Source organism: Octopus bimaculoides, chromosome 7 (assembly GCF_001194135.2).
Source record: "Octopus bimaculoides isolate UCB-OBI-ISO-001 chromosome 7, ASM119413v2, whole genome shotgun sequence".
Lineage (NCBI taxonomy): Eukaryota > Metazoa > Mollusca > Cephalopoda > Octopoda > Octopodidae > Octopus > Octopus bimaculoides.
In genome coordinates this window covers 38,590,908-38,603,441 of record NC_068987.1, presented here as the reverse complement: position 1 = coordinate 38,603,441, position 12,534 = coordinate 38,590,908, and the positions used below count along the sequence as shown (strand labels likewise).

At 32.3% G+C, this 12,534-nt stretch overlaps 1 protein-coding gene across 1 annotated transcript in view; it reads left to right on the top strand.

The window, feature by feature from the left end:
• Positions 1-8,181, top strand: part of LOC106876155 (PHD finger protein 24) — a 60,550-nt gene extending 52,369 nt beyond the window's left edge. The window contains exons 5-8 of the mRNA XM_014924581.2: positions 3,436-3,635; positions 3,890-4,065; positions 4,638-4,703; positions 7,794-8,181. Of these exons, the coding sequence (XP_014780067.1) occupies positions 3,436-3,635; positions 3,890-4,065; positions 4,638-4,703; positions 7,794-7,911 (560 nt within the window). The 3' untranslated portion in view covers positions 7,912-8,181. The remainder of the gene's footprint in view (positions 1-3,435; positions 3,636-3,889; positions 4,066-4,637; positions 4,704-7,793) is intronic.
• Positions 8,182-12,534: the final 4,353 nt, after the last annotated feature.

Sequence of the window (12,534 nt, the reverse complement as noted above, 5' to 3'; positions counted from 1 at the left end):
CATTCTTCTATCCCAAGTTTCCTCATTGACCACCAGATAAGGGATCGGGGGACCCTGTCAAAGGCTTTCTCCATGTCAACGAAAGCCAGGTACAGAGGTTTATCCTTGGCTAGGTATTTCTCTTGCAACTGTCTCACTAGAAATAAGGCATCAGTAGTGCTTTTACCTGGCACGAACCCAAACTGCATCTCATCTAAATTGATTCGCTCTACTATAATATATGATAACAATTCCTTACAATTTGTTTATCGATATATCATTGGATTCATCTAATAACAGGCTAAATTTTCTATCTCCTACATCAGAAATCAAATCTCCATCAAAATATGAAGCTAAAACATTTCTCACGATATTTGTACATTTTGTACGATGCAACTTCACTTTGGTTATGATATCACTATCAGACATGTAATTCTTACATAATTCTATTAAGTGATCACAGCTATTAAATGATGAGTGGCAACAAATAAACATTTCTAAATTTGCTTCAAGCATAAAGGTCTTATCATTTTTGGTTTTAATAAAATTGCTAAGAGGAATCATTTGCTGTGGAGTTGATGCCTTATGTTTCTTTGCTTCACAGTGACTTACTAAAAGAGAATATTTTGTCAACATATTACATCTCCAATATCTGCAATGTGCTTTAGATTGGTCACACAACCACTTAGTAAATGTTGGCATCTTAAGCCATTACTTTCAGGATTTTTGCTGGTACAACTTTGTTTTTTCTTTGTTCATTATAATGTAGTGGGAAGCAAGACAATAAATTGAATGATTAAGAAAAATATAAAATTGAAAACACAACTTATCAGTTTGCTGCTAACAATTCTTTCATTCATTATTAACAATTCTTATGTTTGCTGCTTACAAATTCTTGAGGTGAAAAATACTGATTCAGGATGCAGGGTGGCCAACTTATAAATGGAAATGTAAAATCTGCAGAAATCTTAAAACTGTGTTCTGACATGAACCTGGAAACATCATATTTTGTTTCCAATCTTAAATTTAATATCTATTGGTAAAACCACAAATATAACTAAAGTACTTGAAAAATAAAAAAAGTAAGTAAAAATATAAAGGGGGAGACCCCACCATCCCCATACTTCTATACAAGATATATAATCCAAAACAAGCATGAAAAAACACAGGCCTGTTTTAAAACAGTCAAACTGGAAGTAAATCAGTCAACCTGTCATGATAAAAACTCATCACCACAGAATAAAGCATTGTTAGGACCAATTTCCATGCTTTCATTCTTTGCAACATATTTACATTATTGTGTAATGAGGTGCTGACATGAATTATCTTCTCCCCCTCCCCACATCAGCACTACTCTGTATCCAAGTCGGTGGGGTGGGTGGGGGTGACTGGAAAAGATCATAACTTGATAAACTTTCATTTGAAGTTTCAAGAAAGTGAAAGAAAAATTTAACAATAGCTGATAGGACTAAAATTTGACTATAAGATACATTAATGAAAGGAGGTAAAAGAAGAAAAAAGGGTAACTATTGTGGAAATGTCCTGATCAGAGAAAAATGCCAAATAAAATTTTAAACCTGCTATTTTCCCTGCTAAATGCTAGATTCAAAAATTTTCTGCTAAATACTGAAATAAAAAAAATGCTAGATCTGGCATAAAATATGATAAATTGGCAACCCTGGCTGCTTCTAACAAATTTGAATGTTATTATACCTTTGCTATGCTTTTACACATCAGCAGATAGATTTCATGCTATCTGCATGTACTTCTGGCTAGCAGTTTGAATTTATTTCAGAAGTGAGGTCAGTATATGGTACTGATGAGCTGAAGATACTGCGAAATATTGATTTATGTCATTCTCATTCACTTGTAGAGCAGTTTCATTTTACCTAGCTTAGCAGTATACTGTGTTTTTTTAACACTATATAGCATTAAAAGCACCTCCCTCAGATGAAATATCATAGCTACAAGCATTTAACATTTACACATACATGATATGGTATTGATAATGTTTATATTATTGAGCAGCTGCAAACACAAAATTTTGATTGATTGATAGATTGATAGACACAAACAATATACACATGAATATATAGTATGCAGAAGGGGTTATAGTTCAAGCTGTGTTCTTATAAAGCACATTTGCATGTTCACATTAATCAAATGTATTTATATCAATATTTTATTTCAGATGGGATATACATAGTGATTGAAACTTCAAGTGAATTCTGTTTGCAGAGTATTTACGTGTCAAAAGTGGAAAACTTTGGTGTAATTTTAATTCCATGTTACACATGCTTCATTACAGGACAGGAGTCACAAAGGCGTACACATGTAGAAAAATATGTACATAACCTCCTGTCTGTAATTCTTCAAACTGATTCAAAAGTACTTTTTTTCTACATGTATATCTTTGTGAAGATATACATGTATAACATGGAATTAAAAATATACCAAACTTTCAAGGTTTCTTTTTTAAGTTGCACACATACATATGTGTATGTGTGGGTGTGCACGTGAGCATGTGTAATATATATGAATATAGGCATAGGAGTGGCTGTGTGGTAAGTAGCTTGCTTACTAACCACATGGTTCCGGGTTCAGTCCCACTGTGTGGCACCTTGGGCAAGTGTCTTCTACTATAGCCTCGGGCTGACCAAAGCCTTGTGAGTGGATTTGGTAGACGGAAACTGAAAGAAGCCCGTCGTATATATGTATACATATGTGTGTGTGTGTCTGTGTTTGTCCCCCCAGCATCACTTGACAACCGATGCTGATGTGTTTACGTCTTCATAACTTAGTGGTTCAGCAAAAGTGACTGATAGAATAAGTACTAGGCTTACAAAGAATAAGTTCTGGGGTCGATTTGCTCGACTAAAGGCAGTACTCCAGTATGGCCACAGTCAAGTGACTGAAACGAGTAAAAGAGTATAGGAAATATTTAAGTTTTCTAAGTTCTGGTTAGATTCCCAAGGGTGGCCAACTGAGACTATGGATATTATTCAAACATTTCATTCCAGAGCTACACTTAGCTCTCCCACCAGTTGGCTTGGCTTGAAGAATTCATCTTGCAGTTTGTTCCTGCAACATTCTAATTTTTATATTCATCATTGAGGTTTTGGTATAATGGCTCAGCAATCATTTCAAAATAAACAGGATGGTCTACTTAAATAAAATTAACTCCTATTCAGCTGGTAGTAATTTTTGCTTATATATTTAATAATGATTTCAGAGTGATGTAGCCTATTTTGGAAAATCAAATACTGTTGCCTTCGTGGGTAGTAAGCCATTTGCCATTTATGTATTGTATCTCAATTTGTTAAGTCAGTCAACTCTGCTATATTTTTTTGTTACAATATTTCATTAAAAGCAAAACAGCTGAGGATAGTTTGAAAATGCCAAATTATTCTTCATTCTTTTTGTTTAAGAAATTGTTTGATATTTCTCCATTTGTAGATACTCTTGTTACACATGCAAACTTTTTACGTTTCCGAAGAGGAGTTTACAATAATATTCATGGAGAGGATATGAAACCTGATGAAATGAAGAAATCAATGCAGCATTTTGAACATATGGATGTGAATGACAAAGGAGAAATTACCCGGAAAGATTTCATAAACAGTGAAGTCATCAGAATTCTCAAGCAACGGCCTGAAGTAATGTCTTAAAATATTTGAGTAAATTTTATAATTATTCAAAATTTTATCATGAACTCAGCAATTTTATCATTTTAAATTTCTTACTCATGATATTTAAATAGTAGCTGAGCAACTTTCAATTTATATTTGAGAATTTGTCCTTGTCTTCATTTTTATATGCTTAGGCAATTATTTTCCCTGTGATATATACCTTTCTAACATGATTTTGCATAAATCCTGTGGTTGACCATTTTGGCAATTTTTATTTATAGCATAAGATAACATGTCTTTTAAAACCAAAAGAAATAGAAGAAGTGCGTGCCATATTCAGAAGTATTGATAGCCTTGGCCAAGGATCTGCCAAAAAGAATGCTGTTCAAGGTGCATTCATTAAATGGCTAGCTAAAAGGAAGAAAATCTCTGTTTCAAAAAGTAAATCCAGAAAATGGTGAGTCAGTTATATCAGATTCTATATATCTTACACAATAGATAGATATAGTCATTTTCGAGTCTTTTAATATAACTTGTTTATTTCTTTCATATGTAGTTTAACCTCCAGAATATCCCTGATTGAGTATAGCTATGGTCGAAGGTGGAATATTACCACCCAAGTGCTGGGACCAAATTATTTTGTGTGTCCTTCTTTTCTGTGACTGTAAAATATAAATTGAGAGAGATTTGAATGTTATTTCTAGCATGTCAAAGGATTATGTAGATAAATGCTCTCTCATTGGTTCATTTTCAATATATATGTTTATGATGTTTAACATGATTAACTTGACCAAGAATTGTCAGTAATATAACAATTGTAATTACAACTTTTAATTGATTGTAGTGCCTTGTAAACCATTATTATTACATCCACTAAAGAAACGAGTAAGACCTTTAAGAATTTATTATGAAAATTATACTAAATTTCAAATATCAATGTTGTAAGAGTTTAAATTTCATAATTTAACAGAAAACTGTTTCAGAAACTGAGTAAATATTTATTCATTCAATGTTTGTTTATTGCTTCAGTTCTTTGGATGAAAAAAGAGACAAAGAATATATTCGCAAACGATCACTACCTGGAGATAATTCCAAGTAAGTTTCACAAACTTTATGGTATAAAAAATAAATAAAGAAAGAAGAATGGTTTCAAATTTTGGCATAAGGCCAGTGATTTTTAGTAGTAGGGGTTTATTCAATGCCAAGTCTTTTATTATATCAACCCACCAAAAGGATGAAAGACAAAGTTGACCTATGTGAGATTTGAGCTTAACATGTAAAGAACCAAAAAAAATGCCATTAAGCATTTTGTCCAACACACTATGAATTCTGCCAGTTTGCCAATTAACTATAATAAGAAGAAGAAAAAGAAGAAGCCACATTTGTTTTTCTAGATGTGTATCAGAAACAGTTAGATATTTTCTTAGTTATAGTGATTCAAACATTTTGTATTTGCTTTAAAGAGCGTTTTTTGTCAGACCAATGTGGAAAACATTATTATTGCTTTCATTTTTTTGTTCTGTTATTTGTAGAGATCTGACACAATGCAGTTACTCAGTTGCTGCTTATGTTAGTGATACTGTACTATGCTTTAGCAATTTCAGTTTTCCTCCTTTTGGTTTGTTCTATTTGTATTACAGAAAATAGATTTTCCTTGTATAAAGTTTCGTAGTATACCCTATTTTATATTGTTGTTGCTGAATAATCTATGAAGCTAGTTATATTCATTGAAGTGTTTGTTGATTAAAGAGAGGGACAATTTTGCTATGTAGGTTATAGTGTTGTTGCTAAGCAGTAGACTGAACCAGACTGTACATTTCTCCATGATGGAGGTCCATTGTTTGTAGTGAGGGATTCATAAAGTTGAGGGTCCAGCCCTTTAGCATTTACACCAGCCACATTCAGCCAAATAATCCTACCTGTTTTACATTAAAACTGGCTAGATCAAGTATCTCACACCTACCTACCCTACAATATCATTCTAAAAATTAAAAATCACATCATCAAAATCTCAAAGCTATTAGATAATGTATGATTCAAAACAGTGTGAATAAATAAACATTACATTTAAAAGAACTAGAAAAGCACTTGGAGAACACAGACCTCTGCCAAGCAGCTCATAAGATAGATATGTGAGTAAAATTACTAATAGAGAAACGAAAATAAACTTTGGAAAGAGCAACGCCACCATAAGTTACGTGGAAGTGATGTGTTTTCAAGGGAGATAATCAAAGAACGTAACAATGTAATGCTTCATTTAAAGTAGATATAACAAATAAAAAATCCTTCAAGAATCTATAAAAATTCCTAGATAACTACCAAAATTTCATCATCTGTTCCTTGTGTCATTACCAACTTTTTCTGCAAGTTTCATCAAATACTGTTCACAACTTTTTGAGTTATTTTGTACACAGATGGACACGCCAACACTGATGAAAACATAACCTCCTTCCTTGGCAGAGGTAATAATCTGAATGCTAAAGGGTTAACGTTTTGTAGTCTTAAGGGTTAAATTGATTTTCTCTCAGTGATCTTTCAATAATTTGCGAGTATTTTGTGTAAAACTGCAAAATATCTTAAGCAGATATTTATCCCTTCCTGCTCTTTTCCAACTATTTATTTTTTGTAGTATGTCAGCTACTTCTGTGGTTATTGCTTCCCAGAATCCTTTAGGTGTTCTGGTTGTTATTTTGAACATTGTCATCCATAGCAGTTCATTTGCTGTTCTTACCTTATATTTCTTTTATTTCTCTGGCTGTTGACAGTACATTGATGTACATTCTGATTTTACATCTTGATAATATTGATTTATGCAGGAATCAATTATGTTTTATAATTTCTTCAAAGACTTTTCACTTTTCTTGACAGATTCTTTGATATTTAGTGATATCCTGTTATAGATATTCTTTGATTTCTTTTTTTTTTTTTTTTTTGGATATCTTGTGAATCAGCAGTGTTTCTTTAATTTTTTTTTTCCTTTATTCATCTTTTTGATGTTGATTTCCTTAAGAAATGAAACAATTTATTTTACATTTTACCTTTCTCTATGTATGTTTACCATGTTTAGTTGTTTAGGAGAGCTACTTATCTTACATTGTGACTACTGTAACCATTGTAGTTTTGTTAGTGATAACTGCATAGACTGTTTGATTTATACACATCTTATTGATATTTGCATTACAAAGTGTATGATACCTGGTTTGTGTTATATTGCCTCAATAATGATTGGATATATTCAAATAAAAGTCAATTTCATGTAAAAAAAATTAACCCCTTTTTATGGGAGCTAAAAAAAAATCTCAAGTCATTCCTAAATTTTCACCGGCAACAGAATAGCATTTGATAGTATGGAGATTATCCTGTATATAAATGTTATGATAAGAATATGGAATTCACCATCATTACAATCTACTTTGATGTACACTTTACACAAATATTAAGTACTCTAGCTCATTATCAAAGAACCACTGCAAATACTCTAATATAGTTAATGTGATACAAAATACACCACAATATCATTTATTTTATTAAATTAATGTTATGCATTTACCAATATAATTCATCGTGATTTTTTTTTTTTTTTTTTTTTTTTTTTTTTTTTTTTACTTTATTCATTTAAAAGATCATTGGTTGTCAGGTGGGCTGCTACTCATACAGTACTTTAGAGTATACCTTGAATTTCAACACCTCAGAAAGAGGTCTGTGTAATAATTTGGCTCCTGAAATTTAGTCTAAAACAGTCATCTTTGAATAATACAAACAATATATAATGCTACCTTAAAGAAGGGCACATTCAGCACTGGTTCTGGGATGTTACTTTACCTTTTAGTACTGATTATTGTGATTATAACCATGAATATTGTTGAAGATATGTATTAACCAATAATTTACCTAATATGGTGGATTGTTATTTGAGGTACTCTTCAATGCAAATTCCAGCAAGTTCAACAACCACATAGCAATTCCCTATTCAAATAATATAATCAAACAGGGAACTGAATGTAATGATTAATTTAAGAAGTCAGTATCTAGTTGACATTACTTTCCTGACTGTTTTTTATTTTTTTGAGGAGAAAATTTGACCATTACATTTGTCTTTCACTCTTTCTCACAATTTTAATATATTAAATATGATTTATATATATATATATATATACTAAACATAGTGTTTTCTTTTTCTTATAGAACAATTATATGGCAAGATTTTGTGTCTCAATATGCTCTTGCAGTCATTGCAGCTCGACCTAATACATATGGATATATTTACACAGATGAATATATTCACTTACTAAGCAATTGTTGAGAGATATAATAATGGACTTAATGTAAACTGAATTTTGTGAATATCACAATTATTTAAACAAGAACTATAATTAAAAATGGAATTAAGACAAACTCCTTACAAGAATATAATAACATAAATTGTCTCTTGAACACCAATGCATGATTAAATAGACAAAATCTCTTTGACTCTGAATGTGTTTTGTGCAAATGCTGCTGGTCCAACTAAACTGGAAAAAATAAAATTGTCTCAAAAGTTTTTAAAAAATTAGAAAGAATAATGCTCAATCTACTGAACATGTTTCCTTTCCTTATGCTAAGATACATGGCTCTAATTGCAAATTTGATCCCATCCACCACCAATGCACAGTTTTCAATTGCTTTTCATCTTTAATTCAAAGCTTATCAATCTCAATAATTAATCCATCCAATATGCTCAAGAAAATCTATTCTACTTTCGTCCTCAAAAGGTGACTACATATTTTTATAGGAGTTTCATTAATTACTTATTGCTTTCATCTGGAAGTCATCAAGTGAATTCCTACATTACAGCCAGAAAAACCATCTTCTATATGTCATTTTAGCAATCTTTATAATACTACAAACCTAGTACAGTAGACCATCATCATTCATGACATAGCACATTCACTTGTCTTTGAAATGCTTATACTTCAAGCCTCCAATGCATACAACTTCTCTTGGCTTCCACACTCATTTTATACTAATCATCAAACCAAATCATTTGCCCTTGTTTTTAATCTAAACTAGCTAAGAGCCTCTTCTACATGTATCCTTGATCAACACACAATTAAAGATGCAATGATAGAAAAACTAGCAGTATTTGTTCTCCAAGTTTGGGAATCTTTAAATAAAGTATCAATCAAGTACTGGGGACAATTATCACCTCCCCCCATCTCTCTCAAAATTGGTTATGTTAAAGGGGCCAAAACAGGAATGCTTACATCATGCCTCTATTAATCATTTTCACAAAGCTCTGTATACTCAGTAAGAAAGATCAGTTCATGCGATTTCTTAAGTCTTTTGAAATCTACATCACATCCAAATTGTTTTTCTATTAGGCTGACCTCCACAGTGTACTCTACAGACACATCATTCAGGTTAACACTGTCATTAATGCAATGAGGGAACCCCTACAGTCACTCGAGTTGCTAGAGATAGCCGCAAAATATCCCTCAAATCACACCTTACCGTCTTAAAAATGGTTAACACTGTAGTCCCCAGATAGATTGAAAAAGTCAAGGTGACCATGGCTAGAATGCCTTTGGTCATAGGTTTGCTGAATTACAGTTAATTTGGGGTTAATAAACAACAATAATCCAGTTATCTGCTTCTCAGGAACCTTTAGTGAAGTTTGCTGTTACATTTATTAGGATCAAATTTTCACTTCTTTTCTCACTCATCTTTCTTCATGGACATTGACTTTCTGATATTCAGGCTAGATATCAGTTCCATCAGTCACACTAGTCTGCCAGAACCTACAAAGGTGAAGGGCACCATTCTTTATTAATTTATTAAATCTGTGACTGACTCTTGCCTACCCTTATAGACTGATGAGTGTGAGTCTGCTATGTTTGATTTGAACATCTCTCAGACATTCTCTGTAGGAAAAAATTGTAAGTGGGTAGTGAATTCTCAGTATGTGGAAGAGAAGACTGAGAAAAAGTGCAGGTTACAGGAGATGAAACATGAGGGGGTGGGGGTGAAAAGAAGTAAAACCGAGCATGTCAAGTAGAGGGATATGCAGCTAATTAGTTTAGAAGAGCAGGGGCCATTGTATTTTTGATAGAAGACAGTTTCTTTCTGACAGTGTGGTTACAGTATGAAGGTGAGTGAATGTTTGTCAATAAGTCAAATGACTTTCTTTAGAAAGCTATGTTTGAGTATATGGCAACAACATATTCAGAAATGTGTGACTATTTTCATTCTCTGCATCTGTACCAGTTGTATCATTTAATCATTTCTCCATCACCATATCTTTCTGCAGCTGAACACTACACATTGGATCATCCAAATCAATTAATTATTCATCTTTAATCTACTTGATTTAGCTAATTGAGTGAAAACAATTGTTTTGGATATACTTTAATATCTTTATTCCTTATGGACAGACTTCAGTGAAGCAAGTTACCCATCATCAGTAATATGTGAAAAAGGACTGTTGGAAAAGTTTAATGTACGTAGCATGCAAATTATCATTCCATCTGAAGTACATCTGGACATAGTCTAAATGATTTCATTTGAAGTTTGTTCAATATTTTTACTCAGTTGTTTAGAAGACCCAATAATTTTATGATTTTCACTTTAGAGAGATTTTATTTGGTGTGCAATAACTGAGTGAGGACTGTAAAGTGATGTCAAAAGCCAATGAAGAATATTTGCGGGAGATTACAGGGAATAAGATGCTAATTAATAGGAAGAGTGCATAAAATATACCTGAGCCTTGAAATTCATTGAAATTGGGATCAGAAAATTTTGACAACATAAGCTGCAATGATATTAATATAATTAGAAAATATATTAAAACATTATTCAACCCAACTAAAACAATCCCCAAGCAAATGGATGATAACTGCCAGTCACTCTCTTCTCACACTCCTATAAACTTATCCACTACCCCTCCCAATCCTCAGTCTGTATTCTCTTATACTCACCTTCTTATACCTTGAGAGTATAATCTGACACCTTGTAACCAACATTTTTATCTCCTTTCTAACTACTCTCACATCTATATCATACAGGGTAGCCATGTATCTCTTTTAGTCATACTTCAGCCTCTCAATACTTGGCATAAAACCAACTCCTCTACTACAATCCCACTCAGTTGAAGAGCTTTTTTCATTGTCTTGCAAGTTAAATGATGACCTCACTAATAGTGTCACCAAAAAAAAAAACACGCAGTACTCTGAAAAGTGGTAGATGTTAGGAAGGGCCTCCAACCATACAAACCATGCTAAAACAGACATTGGTGTTTGATGGCGTTCTCCAGCTCACTGGATCCTGTCAAACCATCCATCCCATACTAGCATGGAAGATGGACATTAAATGATAATGATGGTAAATTGGCACTATTTTCTCCTTACAGTACTGTGAATTATTTAGACTGCTTCTGGGTGAAGTTATAACTAAGATAAAAAATTTTTAAAAACCACAGTAATTTATTTCTGTTTAAATAGGAAATAGTTTTAAATGTATAGCTGACATGCACATGACAGACTTAATCTGTTGAACATTATCTGGTCTATGGGTACAAGGAGTCCACTGTGTTTTAAATATTTAGACTAGGTCTCCAGACTGAATTCCCTGGATGCAAATGTTCATCACAGCTGATTCAATTAGCCAAAATCAAATACAACTTATTGAAATTGAGAGTATAACTCTTTATATTCATCTCAACTTTCTCTAAATGTTTGTAATTTTAAACTTTCCCAGAGGTTGATATTTTTTTTTGAACCAATGTTAACCATGGTGGAATTTTAACACAGAACACAAAAAGCAAACATTCTATTGATTCTGTGAATGCATCATTTTAAAAGCTTATTTATTACTGACCTTTATTGGATAACTGAGTTGAAAAACAAAGAAATTTGGATGTGATCTGAACAAAGAACTGGCTTGAATACTGCTAAGTATTTGCTATAATGCAATTTAGTTTCCATGATAAATCATCCATTTCATTTAAGAATTAATGTCAATGATGTAAACAGAAGCTAAAATATTTACATTAAGATATTTTGTAGTTATATCTGTAGCTTTACATTTTATAGAGTTGATACTTAGTAATTATTTACTAATATTTTATTTTTCTCATTTTCCCTTGTTTCTAACAATTCATTGAGGCATATATATATATATATATATATATATATATATGTATGTATGTATTATATAAAAGTCAATGTCTTTGTTTGTTGGTGTGTTACTTATAGACTTGAAAACTACTGGACCGATCCTAATGTGATTTGGAACTCAAAATCTAATCCCAAAAAGGGTAATGCCATGTTTCATGAAATTTTGAGGGGGCAGAACCCTCTGTGAAAATTGGATTTTGATGAAATTTGAACCATAGGTATTAGAAAAAAATTTTAAAATATACCCAAAATTTCCATTTCTTTGGATGATTCTAAGAACCCCTAATGGGAGCTTAACCCCCAAATTTTAGTCATTTTTCATGGACCAAAATTACTGAATGATATTTGGAACTTAGATTCAATGCATACAGGTGGGTATAATGCAGTATGTTTGGTCTGAATTCAAGAGGGCTTAAAGGGGGCAAAACCCCCCATGAAAATTCATAAATTTCTGATGTTGATGAAATTTCAACCATACGTAATTGTCACAAATCAAGAAGTATTCCCAAAGTTTCCGCTTCTCACGAGGATTCTAAGACCCCCTAATGGGGGCCTTAACTCCCAAATTTTAGTCAATTTTTATGATTCAAAACAAGGCCAAAAGTACTGAATGGATCTTTATGAAATTTGGAAATTGTATTCTATGCATAAGGGCGAATGTAATGCAGTATATGTTTGAAAGTGAGGGGACATAAATGAGGCCATAACCCCCATGAAAATTCATATATTTTTGCTGTCGATGAAATTTTAACCATAGATATTAGACACAAAAGGGC